This window comes from Pseudorca crassidens, chromosome 2 (genome assembly GCF_039906515.1).
Source record: "Pseudorca crassidens isolate mPseCra1 chromosome 2, mPseCra1.hap1, whole genome shotgun sequence".
Lineage (NCBI taxonomy): Eukaryota > Metazoa > Chordata > Mammalia > Artiodactyla > Delphinidae > Pseudorca > Pseudorca crassidens.
Window position 1 is genome coordinate 11,883,804 of NC_090297.1, and position 17,540 is coordinate 11,901,343.

General features: G+C 46.1%; 1 protein-coding gene across 7 annotated transcripts in view; it reads left to right on the forward strand.

Moving 5' to 3' along the window:
- The first annotated feature begins 11,020 nt into the window (after nucleotides 1-11,020).
- DDI2 (DNA damage inducible 1 homolog 2) overlaps nucleotides 11,021-17,540 on the forward strand; it is a 41,902-nt gene continuing 35,382 nt past the window's right edge. For 4 of the 7 annotated variants that reach the window (XM_067721179.1, XM_067721190.1, XM_067721197.1 and 1 more), the window contains exon 1: nucleotides 11,021-11,296. In XM_067721179.1, the coding sequence (XP_067577280.1) occupies nucleotides 11,159-11,296 (138 nt within the window). In that variant the 5' untranslated portion in view covers nucleotides 11,021-11,158. The remainder of the gene's footprint in view (nucleotides 11,297-17,540) is intronic. The other 3 variants (XM_067721189.1, XM_067721246.1, XM_067721263.1) reach the window with 3 other exon arrangements.

Below are 17,540 nucleotides of genomic sequence, written 5' to 3' on the forward strand. Positions count from 1 at the left end.
AAGAAGCAAATGAGACGAGCCCTGTTACTGTCCCAGAACTACCTGAGTTTCCAGGCTACAGTGCAAGGATGGAAAACTGAGGCAGAGCTCAGTGGAGTCCCTGAGTCCGGCATACAGAGCTGAGTCCAAGGAGACCAAAGCAGCTAGAGTTCATAGGACGGAGTGACAGAGATGGGGGAGCAGTTCAGAGAAAGAAAAAACCCCACAGATTTCTTCTAGTATTCACCAAGGTACTGCTTAGCACCTGTGCACAAAAAAACTTCCCCAGGCTGGGGAAAGAACCACTTGAAAGGATTGGAGGGAAAGGTTCTTGACTCTTATACCCGGCTGGGAATAGTGCCTATTCCCACTAGCCAGATTAGAAAAATTCATAGTTTGGGAATTCCCCGGCAGTCCAGTTGTTAGGACTTGGCGCTTTCACTGCAGGGTCCCGGGTTCAATCCCTGGTCGGGGAATTAAGATCCCACAAGCTGCGTGGCACGGCCAAAAGAAAAAAAGAAAAATTCATAATTTATGGAGCATTGGGAAGAGTACTCATAGAGGTCTTGCCTGAGGGGGAATAATCAGTCCTAGAGTCAGCACTGCTCTCATCCTATCTAACAAATCTTTAAAAAAGCAAGACGCAAAAAAATCAAACTAATTCCAAAGTAATTTAACAACACCCCAGAACAAACCTCAAGTTTTATAGGAATACAAACATATACAGCACTGGGAATTCCTTGGCGGTCCAGTGGTTAGGACTCCGAGCTCCCAGTGCAGGGGGCCAAGGTTTGATCCCTGGTCAGGGAACTAGATCCCTCATGCCGCAACTAGTGGATTGCAGCATGAGGGATCTAGTTAAATCCCAAATAGATAAATAAATATTTTTTTAAATTTCCAAATTTAATGAAAACCGTAGATCTAAGCAGCTCAATGAACCCCAAGCACAAGAAACATTAAGAAAACTACAGCACCATACCTGAGTCAAAGAGCCTACTTGGGACATTCAAATCTTTCATTAATGACAACATAATGATTTTCATTAATTTTTATATATATGAAGCACCATCAATTCTATAAATCATTGTGGGGACTTCCCTGGTGGCACAGTGGTTAAGAATCTGCCTGCCAATGCAGGGGACATGGGTTTGAGCCCTGGTCCAGGAAGATCCCACATGCCATGGAGCAGCTAAGCCTGCGTGCCACAACTACTGAAGCCTGTGAGCCTAGAGCCCATGCTCCGCAACGAGAAGCCACTGCAATGAGAAGCCTGCGCACTGCGACGAAGAGTAGCCACCGCTCGCCGCAACTAGAGAAAGTCCGCACGCAGCAACGAAGACCCAACACAGCCATAAATAAATAGATTAATTAATTAATTTTAAAAATCATTGTGCTAGGTTCCTGGATATCTAATTTTTCTTATTCCATTTAAAATTTCTTCTCTTTTAACCAGAGGATAAATTGGCTAGTCTTCACTGCTTAGTCTCTGTGTTCAGAACTGCACATGTGTTCTAACTTGATGAAGCTTTTAAAGAAACAAAGGACTGGGAATGCGCGGGGATTCAGTGGGATTCAACTCCGAATATGGGTCCTCCTAGTTAAATATGTCCTTCAATGCCAGGGGAAATTTCACCTTCTCTATTTAAAAGCCTTTTTAACAACAAAAAGGCTGATAGTTTTAAGCCCTTTCTCTCAAATATTTTAAATCCTCAGAAGATCAAACTAACAGAATAACTGAAATGAGTACTGGATACAAATTCTATGTAGACTATCTGCTGTTTGTCATTTCCATCCTATGATTTTCCCTTCATATGTACAGAAAGTTCACAGATGTTAAGAAATTGTTGTTTGGGCATAAAATCAGATACAGAAAGGAGGCATTTGTGCCATTAACTAGGAATAGCAATTACCTAGGACGACTGCTATTTGAGCAATGCATCAGGCCAACAGCTTCTTCTGCACTTGGGAGCTTCCTGGACACACAGAAACTCTCAGGCCCTGCTCCAGACCTGAAGACTCATAATATGCATTTTAACAGGATCCGCAAGTGGTTGCTATACACATTCAACTTCGAGAAGCACTGGTGTCTGGCAAATAGTTTCTCTGATCATGTTTCCTTATGCATGAAAAAAAAAAAAGCGAAACCTGCCCACCTTATTTCACAAGTTGATGATTAGAATGAAATAAGTGAAACCCAATCCAAGTATAAGTTAGGAACACATGAAATACCAAACTTTCTAACAAGCAGTGCACACAAGTCCCAGGCACAACACGGTATTTCTGGATTAAAAATGTTGAACAGTGGGCTTCCCTAGTGGCGCAGTGGTTGAGAGTCCGCCTGCCGATGCAGGGGACACGGGTTCGTGCCCCGGTCTGGGAAGATCCCACAGGCCGCAGAGTGGCTGGGCCCGTGAGCCATAGCCGCTGAGCCTGCACATCCGGAGCCTGTGCTCCGCAGCGGGAGAGGTCACAACAGTGAGAGGCCCGCGTACCGCAAAAAACAAACAAAAACAAACAAAAATGCTGAACAGCAAAAAGACTGCCAATGTTACTAGATATCCCAAAGACAAGGCTTTTTTTAAAAAATTGCTAAATATATAAAAAAAAAATTTTAAGTATTTGACTCTTTTGACTTCTGGGAGTATCTTTTTTTTTTTTTTTTTAATCGAAATCTGTTATCCTTCAGTCTACAAGTACTCAAGACACAGTCGTTTCAGGAAAGCACAGCACACAGAGCTCCTATGTCTCTTTTCTGGCCAAAGCAATCAAGCCTAAGTCTTCACATAAGCCACAAGGAAGGAAACTACAGGAAGCCACGCCAGGGACTACTAACAGGCACTTGTCTCTCTGCCAGCCACTGCCTCAGTCACATCCTTGCCGGAACTAGAGTCTGAGCCGGTTCTCTAGGCTGAGGTGGCCAAGGCAGGGTGGACCGGGTCCACCCAGTGCGGCCCTGCGGCACCCCAGCCGCCGGGTTAGTCCCAGAGGAGCCGGAGCCCGCCTGATCGCGGATGCCCGGAAGCCCAGGTTCAAGCCTTGAAGGCGCAAGGGTGTGGGGGCCACCATCGGGGATTCCGCCAGAGAGAAGGCAGCAGCCGCAAAAGACCCTCCACTGGCGTGTCCAAGAGCCTGGGCCGGGTCTGAAGCTTCCACCACTACCTCCCGGGATAAAGCCAAGCAGCGCAAACTAGCGGGAGCTGGGGTCACTTAGCAACCAGGAGCCCAGAGCGCGGACGCAAGGCATTGGTCACGCGCGTCAGGTGATCAGACGCCACTGCCCACTGGGAGATTACAAAGCAGGCACGTGATGCGGCTCAGGCGAGTTTCTGCAAGGCTCTGGGACGGCGGGCGTGGTGATGGGGCTGGAGGGGCGTTTCTTGGGGTTTCCGCCCTGGAGTCGTAAGAAGTCCTGGCTTTGGCTGGCTTGACCGAAGAGAAACGCAGCCGGCAGTTGAGGCATTTCTGCGCCGGCTATAGCGAAGCGACGAAACGGTGCTGAATTGGGCTCAAGAGTCTAGTTTGGTCGTGCAGGAGCATTTCCTGAGAATAAGACTCGTCAGATGCTGAAATTTGCCTTCCGAAACAGAGACAGTTCTGACCAACCGGTTTAACACGAGCAAATGTTAGGATGCCAAGAAGTTTCGTGACAAATAAGGGGTGAAAATTAGGGATATAAAGGATACTGAATTGGGCAGTATATTCAGCGCTGGCTAAAAGAGAGATACTGCATCTGGGACGAGAGGAGTTTTTTTGGGGCGGGGGCGGGTAGAGGGACTGTCTTGCTGAAGTAGTTGTTGAAAAGGTAGAACTTACATTGTGAATTTAGAGAACTAATTCAGCTTCTCGTGAGTGAGGGGGCGGAGCCTAGTTATCCACACGTCAGTTCATGAAGTCTAGGTCCCAGCGTGCAGACCAGGATGTGTGGGCACCCTGCAACAGGCCTGTGAGGCCTGGCCAAAAAGAAAAAACAAAAATCTAATTTGAAAGGAATTTGAAGAGAGAACTTGGGATGGCCCAGCTCTTCTTTTTACAAACTGCCCAGGAGGTTGTTGGCAATCCTTTCATTCTAACAAATTTCCCTCTAGCAAGCAGAGGGGTTTGAAGTACTATTGGCAGGACTTCTTGGTGGTCCAATGGTTAAGACTCCGTGCTTCCACTGCAGGGTTCGATCCCTAGTCGGGGAAGTTCTGTATGACAAAAAAATAAAATAAAGTACTACTGGCATATGCCTTGCAGCTATCCTTGGGTCTTCTTTCACACCCCATATCCAATGCATCAACGAGTCCTATTGGCTATACCTTCAAAATGAGTTCACAATCTGACTATCTCCACTTTTCTCTACTTGCACATCTACCACACTGGTTAGATTCCCCCATGATCTTTCACCTGAGTTTTTGTAATAGCCTTCTAACTAGTCCACTTTTGCCTTCCTCCACAAGTCAGTCAAAGTGATTTTTTTCATGTTACTTCTCTGCACAACATGCTCCAGTAGCTTCTTATTTCAGTCAGTAAAAGCCAAGGTCCTTTCAATTACTTATCACATAATCTGGTCCGATGGGCTCCTATCCACTTCTCCTCATTCATTAATCTCCAGTTCTGTTCTTCATGGTGTTTCTTCAACAGGGCCAGTATCCTTCCATATTTAGTTCTTCACACTTGCTGTTACCTGTGCTGAGTATTCTCCCCAGATGTCCACATGATTCATGCCTTCACGTCATTCATTTGCTCAGGTGTCACCTTGTAATATAGGCTTTCTCTGACCACCATGTGTAAAGTACCAACCACTGTGTGCCCTAATTCCCCACCCCTCCCAAACACTTGCTTGCTGCTTGTTTGTTTCTTTTTTCTATATAACACTTATCACCACCTAACACATTTTATATGTTCTTTGTCTGCCACCCCCTCCTAGAACATAAACTCCATGGGGATAGGCACTTTGCCTTGTTTCCTGCTGTACCATTAGTACCTAGAACAATGTCTGGCATGCAGTAGGTGTTAATAATGGTTTGTTGAAGAAATAAATAAATGGTCTATGCCCCATACAGTTCTACTGCTGATTATGGTGAGTGGACCAAAGTTGCTCCATGTGGCTAAAGAACTTTGAACATATCCACAGTATTGTAATGACTCTGACATTGGCAGTGCCCACTCTCAGAATGCTTTGTATCCACTTTGTATCTTTTTTTTTTTTTTTCTCTTTTGCGCTATGCGGGCCTCTCACTGTTGTGGCCTCTCCCGTTGCGGAGCACAGGCTCCGGACGCGCAGGCTCAGCGGCCATGGCTCACGGGCCCAGCCGCTCCGCGGCATGTGGGATCTTCCCAGACCAGGGCACGAACCCGTGTCCCCTGCATCGGCAGGCGGACTCTCAACCACTGAGCCACCAGGGAAGCCCAGCTGATGACTTATACCCTGTTAAAATGCAAATACCCTAAGAGAGATCATATTGAGTTTCCGCTGTCACTAGTACCTTAGTGTGAATTAGTCCAAATCCTTTCTTGAGAGCAAGTTTTGAAAAGGCAAGTGAAGAAAGTAGGAGCACATGAGAAGTAAGAGGAACAGGTGGAGAGAAGTTCAGAAGCCAAGGAAGGAGCTTGCCAAGGACAAACTTTGGCTTATTTTGTAGTTTTGCCCAGGGCTGACTCTAATAATCAAAGTATATATTGATCTCTAGCTCCAAACTTCTGAGTAGGAGATTATGGCGCTTGAAATTACAGCCATATTTACCTGAAATGTTTTGATAGCCCAGTGAGTACAAGGTGCATCTGAAATGAGGAAGCGTTGACCTAGAATTTAGTGGGACTGAAACGCTATCAGATTTTAGGAAAGATAAGCAGGAAAGGAAGGAGGCATTGCATTATACATATGCACATGATCCCAGCCTAAGAAATAGGAAACCCAAAGAGTTTTTGTGTTAAGGTAAAATGAGAAAAATGGAGCATCATCTGCTATCAGTTGACGTGCCAGGAAAAATGAGGAGAGATAGGCCTCTTTGAGCAACCAGGAGCTGATGAGGAAGTAAAGTTTTAAAGAGCAATATATATCAATACCTGCTTTAAAAAAAAAGAAAGGCAACCTCACCAGACACCAAATTTGTCAGCACCTTGATCTTGGACTTCCCAACCTTCAGAGCTATGAGAATTAAATGGTTTACTGTTAAGTGCTGACCCCACCCCCCACAAAGAAAAAGCAGGCACAAATATCAAACAAATACTTACAGTATTTGGGAGATTTAATTCCTATTGTGTGGAATTTTTTAAATCAACTAGGGTAGATATCTTTACTGATTTGCTCTTTTGTGTGTGTGTGTGGTATGTGGGCCTCTCACTGTTGTGGCCTCTCCCGTTGCGGAGCACAGGCTCCAGACGCGCAGGCTCCGGACGCGCAGGCTCAGCGGCCATGGCTCACGGGCCCAGCCGCTCCGCGGCATGTGGGACTTCCCGGACCGGGGCACGAACCCGTGTCCCCTGCATCAGCAGGCGGACTCTCAACCACTGCGCCACCAGGGAAGCCCTGCTCTTTTTAATATACAGAAGAATTAGGCAAGAATCTCAAAGTAGACAGCAACTTTGCTGGTGGTGACCAAATGGTGAGGAAAGTCAGGGTTTTGGAGCACAGCAAGATTTCCCCACATTTAAAGTGCAGGCAGAGCATTTGTGTTCTAGTCAAATTGATGTTTTCACTCTTCGAGTTTCTTCCAGTTTGGAGAATCTGCCACTCACTAGCTGAGCGAACTTGGGTAAGTTAATTAAAATCCCCACACCTGTTTCCTTATCCATGAAATGGGAATGAATACTAATCGTTCCTATCTCTGAGGGCTTTTAGAAGGATAAAATGAGGTCTCACATTCAGCAGTGTAAAATAATGGTTAAGACTGTGGACTTGAGTTTTATTTATTTATTTATTGGCCATGCCCTGCCACTTGCGAGATCTTAGTTCCCCGACCAGGGGTCGAACCCGCCCCCCCCGCCCCCCTGTCCCCCCACCCCCCACACACACCCCAGCAGTAGAAACATGGAGTCCTAACCACTGGACTGCCAGGGAAATCCCTAGACTCAAGTCAGATTGCCTGACTGGAATTCGAGCTTCCATTTGTGTGTCCTTGGGCAAGTGACTGACCCCTCTCTATGCTTCAGTTTCTTCATCGGTAAAATGGAGATAATACCTCACAGGATTGTTGTGAGGATTAAATGACTCAACACGCATGACATTCATGGAGGAGTGCCTGGCAAGAAGTGAGCATTGCAAAGTTAGCAATCATTTGCAAGGTTCTTGACAAACAGCAATGATCATGGAACTTCTTGGTAGCCCTGCTTGTCCAGGCCTTGTCCAACCCACCCCATCCTGACTTCGAATTAAGGACCAGAGATGTCTGAAGCTATTTGTGGTCACAAGTAATAGAGGTGCAAAGTCCATCTCATAGAGTGGTGAGAGAGAAGTGGGAGGAGCTACTGTGAGCCAGATCACAGGCGGCAACTGATCAGAGTCCAAAAGGCGTGAGGCCCAAGAGGAAAGGGTCTGATTGGTAAAAAGCTGCGGGCTTATATTAGTTAGGATTCTTTTGGTTGCAAATTTTGAAAACCATAAGTCAAAATGGTTCAAGGAAAAATGTATCCACTCAAATGCCCATCAGCCACAGAATGGTTGAATTATGGTGTATTTCCCAAACAAAATACAACGAGAATGTACAAGTTATAATTACATACATCGATATGGACAAAACCCACTTAATGTCGAGTGAAAGAAGGCAGACACAAGACTACATGCTGTGTGAGTCCACTTACATGTGGTAGAAAAACAAAATGTATCTATGCTATTAAATGTCAGGATACTGGTTACACTTGGATGGGTTTGGGGAGGGAGAGTTAGTGATTAGAAGGAAGGCTATGGGACATCCCTCGTGGTCCAGTGGTTAAGACTTTGCGCTCCCAATGCAGGGGGCCCGGGTTCGATCCCTGGTCATGGAACTAGATCTCGCATGCTGCAACTAAAAGATTCCGCATGCCGCAACTAAAGATCTCACACACGGCATCGAAGATCCCACGTGCCACAACTAGGACCCAGCACGGTCAAATAAATATATATTTTAAAAGATTACTATTAATTATAGAAAGAAGGATAAGGGGGGCTTTTTTTTTTTTTTTTGCGGTACGCGGGCCTCTCACTGTTGTGGCCTCTCCCGTTGCAGAGCACAGGCTCCGGACACGCAGGCTCAGCGGCCATGGCTCACGGGCCCAGCCACTCCGCGGCATGTGGGATCTTCCCGGACCGGGGCACGAACCCATGTCCCCTGCATCAGCAGGCAGACTCTCAACCACTGCACCACCAGGGAAGCCCAAGGGGGGCTTTTGAGGTACTGATAATGTTCTGAACAGGGGTGTTCAGTTTGTGAAAACTCACCGTATACACTTAAAATGCATGCACTTTTTGTGTATTATGCTGCAATAAAAAGTTCTCTCTTTTTTTTTTAGTTTATTGGCTGTGCCTATATTCAGTGTACCAATTATTGTTCTTTGTAACAAACCACCCCAAAGTTAGTCATGTAAAATAACCATTTCATTATGCTCACAGATTCTGTGGGTCAGGAATTCAGAAAGAATACAGTGGAGGCAGCTCCATGATGTCTGGGGCCTCAGCTGGGAAGACTCAAAGGCTGGAGATGATTCAACAGCTAGGGTTGAAATCAACTGGAAGTGTCTTCATTCATGTTCTAGGAGGGTTTTCCTGGTAATTGGCTTTGATCTCAGCTAGGTTGTTGCCTGAACCATCTATACATGTTATCTCCATGTAGTCTCACTGTCTGGAGTAGTTTGGGCTTCTTCACAGCATGGCTGCTGGGTTCCAAGAGCAAGTGTTCCAAGAGAATCAGGCAGAAGCTATATTGCCTTTTATGAACTAGCCTCAGAAGTCACACAGTGACACTTATGCCAAAGTCCATCTGCCATAATTCAAATGGAGGGACATATACCCCATGTCTTAATGGGAGGAATGTCATGATTACATTATAGCATGAACATATAAGATGGAAGATATTGCCGTGGCCATCTTTGGAAAACAAAATCATTCACATCTGGGCACCAACAGAAAAAAATGTAACACAAAAATCTGTCAGCTCATGATTCCAACTTCAGCTGAACCCTTGATACCATCTGGCAATTCTACATCATTTCTCTACTCAATTTGCTTCAACTTACAATGGTTATTTCAAACCTTCTCTGCTGTAGTAGGCGCTAGGTATGTCTCACCTAAAACCTGTTACAACCCCTCCCCTGCCCCACCCCCCACCGCGCACCCCATTCATACCTTTTAATGAGGTGAGAAAACCTAAACACTCACTTTTCCTGGCTTTTTTTTTTTTTTTTTGCAGTACACGGGCCTCTCACTGCTGTGGCCTCTCCCCTTGCGGAGCACAGGCTCCGGACGCGCAGGCTCAGCGGCCATGGCTCAGCGGCCATGGCTCACGGGCCTAGCTGCTCCGCGGCATGTGGGATCTTCCCGGACCGGGGCACGAACCCGTAACCCCTGCATCGACAGGCGGACTCTCAATCACTGCGCCACCAGGGAAGCCCCTTCCTGGACTTTTCTTGCATCTGTGTGACACAGTTCTGGCCAGATGTAAGCAGAAACCTACTGGGGGACTCCTGGGCAACCTCTTGCTTGAACAAGAAAATGATGCATGGGGTGGAGACAACCAGCTATATCATGACCTTCAGGGAAAGGCCAAAAGATTTGCCAAAATACTGTCCCTTGTATCACTGAGTCACTGAACCAATGCTGCTGTCTACCTTCAGGCTTCCTATCCCGTAAGAAAAATAAACCCTCACTTGCGTAAGCCATTGGTGGTGGGCTTTCTGTACCTGATAACAACCACTCTTCTCCACCCCGCCCCCTCCCTCCACCTTCTGTCTTTATGCTCCACAGAAAACCTTCCCTCTTCCCTTACAGAGATACATCTTCTGCTGGTCTTTCGCTTACTTTCTTGCCACCAAACCTACCTACACTTACCTGCATCCATAGCCATCCTGACCCCTCCTTCCCTCCTGTTATAATAGAAGAGGGTGTCCCTACTCCGTGGATGGGGGAGTGGGGAGTAAATGGGGAGATGCCAATCTTGTATCCATTGTATCCTCCTCTTTCCCTTTCGGTTTTCTGACTCATCCTCATGTTTTGGGCTTCTATTTCTCATCAGCTATGTGGCCTTAAACAGGCCATTAAAGTAACACATATTTTATCGAGTGGATTCTAAGCTGTGCCCAATAAAAAGCACTGCAATAGGTGCTGGGGTTTGCCAGGGCTAGGAAAGAAGCAGTCCAAGTAGAGGGAAAACTATTTACGAGGCAGGGAAATGGAGCTTAGGAGGAACTGAAAGTCACAATGTGGCAGAGAGGGCAGAGTGCAGACAGGGCTCAGGAGGCAGGGCTGAAGAGCAAAGCAGGGGCCAGTGAGCAGGGGTTCGTGATTTTGGTTTTAACCCTAAATCATCAGAACAAGAAGAAAAGTAAGCTGTCTGAGCCTCAATTTCTACTTTGGAAAATATGTCTGAGAACAATCTGCTAGGTTCTCAGTCTCCTGTATCAGTCTGAGAGTTCGTTAAGGGCAAAGACCTGTATTTTTACGCATTTTTGTACCCACGTGGCTATTTGCCAACACGCGCTCAATAAATGCCTGTCGGATGAATAAATGAGATTTTGGAGTCCTCCACCGACGTCACTTACTAAATCAAGCAATTAATACTTATTTCTTTCTCTTCGTTTGCTCCCCTTTCCTCGCCCTTCCACCCTCTCCCGTCCCCAGAGCCCTGCAATCCTCTCCTACTTCCCGCCTCCCCTTCCCAGCTCCGCCCCTCCGGTGCGCCGCGAAGGCGGAGCGGGTCAGGCGGGCTTTACGGCATCGGCGTTGCGGCGGGGCGGGGCGCCGGGCGGCTGGCGCGCTTGGCGGCAGCGGTGGGAGGCAGGCAGGCCGGCAGGCAGGCAGGCAGACGAAGTTGCAGGCGGGTGGTGGCGGCTGTACTTGCTGGTGAGGGTGGGAGGGAGTGAGTCACTGAGCGTGTGTGAGGGAGGGAAGGAGCGAACGGGCGGGCGAGCGAGCAGCCCGCGCCGTCCGCCTGCAGCACCAGCCAGGCCCCGCCGCCGCCGCCCCGCGCCGAGGCCGGGCCGAGCCGAGCTGGGTCGGGCCCGGGCCATGCTGCTCACCGTGTACTGTGTGCGGAGGGACCTCTCCGAGGTGACCTTTTCCCTCCAGGTCGACGCCGACTTCGAGCTGCACAACTTCCGCGCGCTGTGTGAGCTCGAGTCCGGCATCCCCGCAGCCGAGAGCCAGGTACGCTGAGCGGCGAGTGGGGCCTCCCTCCGGAGCTAGCCCTCCCGCCTTGGGGCCTCACGCACTCCTTTTGCTGCTGGTGAGGAATTGGGGGGTGGAGGAGAAGCAGGATGGCCATTCCCAGCCCACCCCCGCATCCGGGAGGGAGCTGGAATCGGTGGCTGCCCCCATACGCCCCGAGCGTGGGGTGGGGTGCTGGGGGAGAGAGCGGAGAACCTGACCGCAGACGCACCCACTGCAGCCTGAGGAGCGCGTGCACTGTCGCGCGGTCCGCCCCACCTTGTGGCTCTTTGACCCCTTCTCTAATTTCTTGAGTTTGGGGTGTCGGCGTAGACCTAAGAAGAAGCCGTAGATTTGCAAGAGTTCATGCATTCTGCTTCCCCAACCAGAAATACCAGTTTGGATCACTGTGGTAGATGGATGTTCATCTGCTTTTTTGGAGAGGGCTCCTGCCTAAGTAAACGTAATTTACCTTTAAGTGTAGAGATTTGCGCTCGAAGTGAAGGGAAAAGTTTGAGACTTGCACCACCTTGTTTTGAAGCCTCTGGAAATGCTCTTTTCCCTACCACATGCGTTTCTGGTTAAATTATTATTTTTTTAAAGTAATTTATTAGTTCAACCGAAACTGTTTCTGTGGTTTCTTCCCTGGTAGTAGGCCAAGATCCCTCTTTCTTTCAGGTCACAGTTCAGTTTGGGTGAGTTCAAAGCTCAGTGCTAGATGAGGATATTTGCTTAAATATGGCCTCAGTGTGATTTGGTTGTTTCATTTCCCTTGCCCTGCTGGAAAGAAATTAAGCTGCTCTTACATTTTAATTTATTCTTAAAATGTATTCTTAAAATGCTCTGACGCTGCCACCAGACAGATTTGGTGGCAATAACTCTGTGGCCTTCACACTGAAACATCTAAATCCTGACTTGATAAGTGGGCCTCGGAGGGCATAGTCTAAACATTAAGAAAATTATAGAAGTCATCCAAGGCCCCAGAAGGTAAATCTTGATTTGCTACTGCAGTTATGAAATAGTTCCAAAAACTATTGCCTCACTACAGCTTGTTCTGCCCTGTGCTACGGTAAACAAGTGTGTCAATATTTTGTTCAGAAGTGAGTATGATTCCTTTACACTTTGAACTGTAGAACCTTGGCATAAGCTGAATATCAAGAAAGAATTTATTTGGGGGCACAAGGTGTCACTCAAATAGGCATTCTGGCAAAAGGGATTCTTGGAACTTCTGTAAAAAAAAAAAAGAAACCACAAAAACTCAGGAACCAGCTCCTGTCAATGAATCCCTCAGGTAGAGAGCTAGAAAAGAGCAGTTTAAGTAGGGAGGGAAAATCAACTCAGATTTTTGAAGGTGGCTTTTTCAGTTGTTTCTCTTCCCTCTGGCTGTGCTTTTACCCTGGTTATAATCACCAGCTGGTGGGGGAAATAAAAAATTAAAATGTAAATTGACTTTGTTGGGCTTGGGAGAAGACAAAGATTGTGATTTCTGTATTCCTGCACTTTTTGAGATGGCTGTAGCCGAAAGAGGGTGTCAGATCGAAAGACGATTAATTGTATGGTAAGGCAGGCACTGTCCTGCCTGTGCGGAAGGTTAGCAGTACCTTATTAATTGAACGGTTAGGCTAACTCCAAATTCTTTCTTATTCATTAGATCAGTGTTTTGGCATTCACTTCCTTCCCAAGCCAAATTAGCATATGGAAACCTGGGCTCCAACTAGTGTTAAGCCTGTATTACATAGCCGGTAAACAGCTCCTGTTTTTCAAGTTTGTTCTGTTGGCTCCATTGTAACCTAACACAGTGTCTATTTTAGGATGTCTGGTGGTCCGTTGTCTTTCAGTTGCTTGCCCATCAAGCAGGAACAGGATCCACCCTAGACACTTGAGTCATTTCCTTTCACCAAGTCATAATAGTAAATATCATTGTAGTTTTTATGCACAAATACATCATTTTCACTTACTTGGGGCCTCCCCCCACCCCTCCTTTACCTCCCAGGGTTCTCCCATATTACTCCTCTTCCCCTTCTTCCTCTCCAAGTTCTCCTGGTCTCTTTACCTTTACTCCTCTGACTTCCCTTCTCTGTTCTCGTTCCTTCACCTCCATTTCTGACTCCATTTCTAACGGGAATTTTTTTTTTTCTTGTTTTTGGCTATTCTTTTCTGTTACTGTGTGTCCAGACCACTGGTCTGCAAACTTTTTCGGTCACATATCCCTCTGAGTAAAATGTTTTGGAACATGCATCTGTGTGATGTATATAATAAATAATATATATGAACTAATGGTGTATGCATAATATAAATGCATGTATATTACATGTATGTAATAGCTGTAAACATCAATTATATACATGAAGTAATACCTTAGGTCATTATAAACAGGCACAGGATAGAATTTAAGGAAGGATAAACTAAAATGGAAATGCAAATTCTAATTATTTTCTGTTTTCTTCCTACATCCTTAAAGAACTGTGTCGCATGTCTGCCCCACATTAAGAATCACTGGTTTATAATTCAGTCTTTCAGCATCAGCATCGACTGTGCATAAGGATATGCTTGGAAAGGGTGTTAATTTTTAACAGCTCTAGTCTGATTACAGTAGTTATAATGCAGTGATAACAAATTTAGAATAGGAACAATCTCCACTTGCACATGTGATTGAAGCTGGGCATGTTCCATCTCTTAACACAAGTGTGGGTTTGGAAGCCGGTCATGGCCCTGCTTGATGCTTTGATGCAGACTTGGCTAGAGGAACTTCAAACAATTATTAAGAACTTAGCTTCACTTGAAATTAATATCTTTGCATTTTTGAAAGATTGTTATAATTTACCCCTGTAGGTGGCATGTGGTTAAAAAAAAAAAGTGTGCAGAATGTATAAGAACTCTCAAATGAAGGCATATTTAAATACCAAATAATAGCAGTAACTGTTCCTGGAAATGCAGCTCTGCACACAGCATGATCTATTTTGTTTAAAATAAGAACTATTTTGTTTATTTTTATTTATTTGTATATTTATTTTATTTTTGGCTGCGTTGGTCTTTGTTGTTGCACACAGGCCTTCTCTAGTTGGTGGTGAGCGGGGGCTACTCTTTGTTGCGGTGCGCGGGCTTCTCATTGCAGTGGCTTCTCTTGATGAGGAGCATGGGCTCTAGGCGCTCAGGCTTCAGTAGTTGTGGCACGTGGGCTCAGTAGTTGTGGCGTACAGGCTTAGCTGCTCTGCAGCATGTGGGATCTTCCCGGACCAGGGCTCAAACCCGTGTCCTCTGCGTTGGCAGGCAGATTCTTAACCACTGCGCCACCAGGAAAGTCCCTGTAAAACACTATTTTATTTATTGTTAGTATTTTTAAATAAATTTATTTATTTATTTTTGATTGTGTTGGGTCTTCGTTGCGGTGTGTGGGCTTCTCATTGCGGTGGCTTCTCTTATTCTGGAGCACGGGCTCTAGGCACGTGGGCTTCAGTAGTTGTGGCACATGGGCTCAGTAGTTGTGGCTCACGGGCTTATTTGCTCCGCGGCATGTGAGATCTTCCCAGACCAGGGCCCAAACCCGTGTCCCCTGCATTGGCAGGCAGATTCTTAACCACTGCGCCAACAGAGAAGCCCAAAACACTATTTTAAACCAGTAGAAACAGAATTTCTTTTGTAGCTGCTTTTGGCATGTTTATTTTCACAGGTAATTTTCATGTATTTCTTTTCTGATAAATACCACATATTCGTTATAGAAAACTTGTAACATATAGAAGAGGAGAAAAGAACACCATTACTTATTACCTTATAACTCAGAGATAACTGCAGTTTGCTTTTTAATGTATTTTTTTCTTCTTATATAGTTAAAATATATCTTTAAAACATATGGCCTGAACTGTAATAAACAATTTCATACCTTTCTTCAGTCAACACTGCATTGTCAGCATTTTCCCATAACATTTCAAATTCTTGCAGTTTATCATTTTAATGGCCACATAATATACCATCATACAGATGTACTGCAATTTATTTAACAGTTTTCATTTTGCTGTGCTTTTTTTTTTTAAGAAGGAAAGGAGGGCTTCCCTGGTGGTGCAGTGGTTAAGAATCCGCCTGCCAATGCAGGGGACACAGGTTCGAGCCCTGGTCCAGAAAGATGCCACATACCATGGAGCAACTAAGCCCGTGCACCCCAACTACTAAGCCTGCACTCTGTAGAGCCCGCAAGCCACAACTCCTGAAGCCCAGGCGCCTAGAGCCCATGCTCTGCAACAAGAGAAGCCACCGCAATGAGAAGCCTGTGCACCACAACGACAGTAGCCCCCGCTCACTGCAACTAGAGAAAGCCCACACGCAGCAACAAAGACCCAGCACAGCCAAAAATAAATAAATTAATTAATTTTTTTAAAAAAACTTTAAAAAAAAGAAGGAAAGGAGGGAGGGAGGGAGACGAGAGTTTGTGATGGTCTACTATTTATTTATTTATTTATTTAAAATTTGGCTGCATTGGGTCTTCGTTGCTGCAGATGGGCTTTCTTTAGTTGGGGCGAGTGGGGGCTACTCTTAATTGCGGTGCGCAGGCTTCTCGTTGCGGTGGCTTCTCTTGTTGTGGAGCACGGGCTCTAGGCACGTGGGCTTCAGTAGTTGTGGCACGTGGGCTCAGTAGTTGTGGCTCGGGGACTTTAGAGGGCAGGCTCAGTAGTTGTGGCACACGGGCTTAGTTGCTCCGCGGCATGTGGGATCTTCCCGGACCAGGACTTGAACCTATGTCCCCTGCATTGGCAGGTGGATTCTTAACCACTTAGCCTCCAGGGAGGTCCCTTGCTGGGCATTTGAATTGAATTAGGGACATTTGGAAGCAGTTATGAGTAACATGTCCATGGATACCTACATACTTAAGGCTTTTTTTTTTTTTTAAGAGGAATCTAGGATGTCCCTCAGGTTTGTGGGGTTTTTTTGTTTTTATTTATTTATATTTATTTTTGGCTGTGTTGGGTCTTCGTTTCTGTGCGAGGGCTTTCTCTAGTTGCAGCGAGCGGGCGCCACTCTTCATCGCGGTGCGCGGGCTGCTCACTGTCGCGGCCTCTCTTGTTGCGGAGCACAAGCTCCAGATGCGCAGGCTCAGTAGTTGTGGCTCACGGGCCTAGTTGCTCCGCAGCATGTGGGATCTTCCCAGACCAGGGCTCGAACCCGTGTCCCCTGCATTGGCAGGCAGATTCTCAACCACTGCGCCACCAGGGAAGCCCTATACTTAAGGCTTTGTCTCCATTTCTGATTATTTCCTCAGGATAAAGTCTTAGATATGGAATTGCCAGGTCTTTTGGGAGGCTTTTAGTAACTTGTCAAGTTATCTTCCAGAAGGGTTGTAAAAGTCAAGCTGACTATTACATGGGATGGTATGTGTAGATCACTTGGCATATAGTGGGCTTTCAACTAATGGTAGATACTATTATGAAGCCATTCAAATGTGATTCCAAGGGTTTCGTGGCCAGTTTATGACCCTTAATGCTAGAAATGTACTGTTATGATTTCTGTTGATTGATTGAAATCTCTCATTCAGAGACCAGGAAACATTTGACATCATGCCTAAAGGCTTTGGAGTTGTATTAATTAGTGTATTGTTAAATATTGGTTAAGATGAGAATTCAGTCTCTAGGGTGCCTCCTCTGGAGAAGTACTAGCAGTTGTGCCAGTTTTGGAGATTAAGACTTGTAGCAGGGCTTCCCTGGTGGCGCAGTGGTCGAGAGTCCGCCTGCCGATGCAGGGGACACGGGTTCAAGCCCCGGTCTGGGAAGATCCCACATGCTGCGGAGCGGCTGGGCCCATGAGCCATGGCCGCTGAGCCTGTGCGTCCGGAGCCTGTGCTCCACAGCGGGAGAGGCCACAACAGTGAAAGACCCGTGTACCGCAATAAAAAAGACATGTAGCTGTATAAATTTTTCTGTTGTATGTTCTTATAACTGGCAAAAATTGAATTTTGAGCCTTATAACCTTTGAGCTGGGTATTATGAATGGTAGAAAGTATCACCAATGCCGTAAACAAAACTCATTTTGTTTTGACTGGTAGAAATTTGAAACCATTGGTCTACTAGATACTCATATTAAGTTGGAAAATCATTCCGATTTATTCTGGAACTCAAGCTGCAGAATAATTGTCTTAGATTCTTAAGCCTATGTTAACAACAACAAAAAAAACCAGTTCTTTGTGGCAGTCATAATTTCAACTAAGCTACTGTTTGTCTCATCTATGTCCTTGGACTAGAATGGTATACACCTGCTG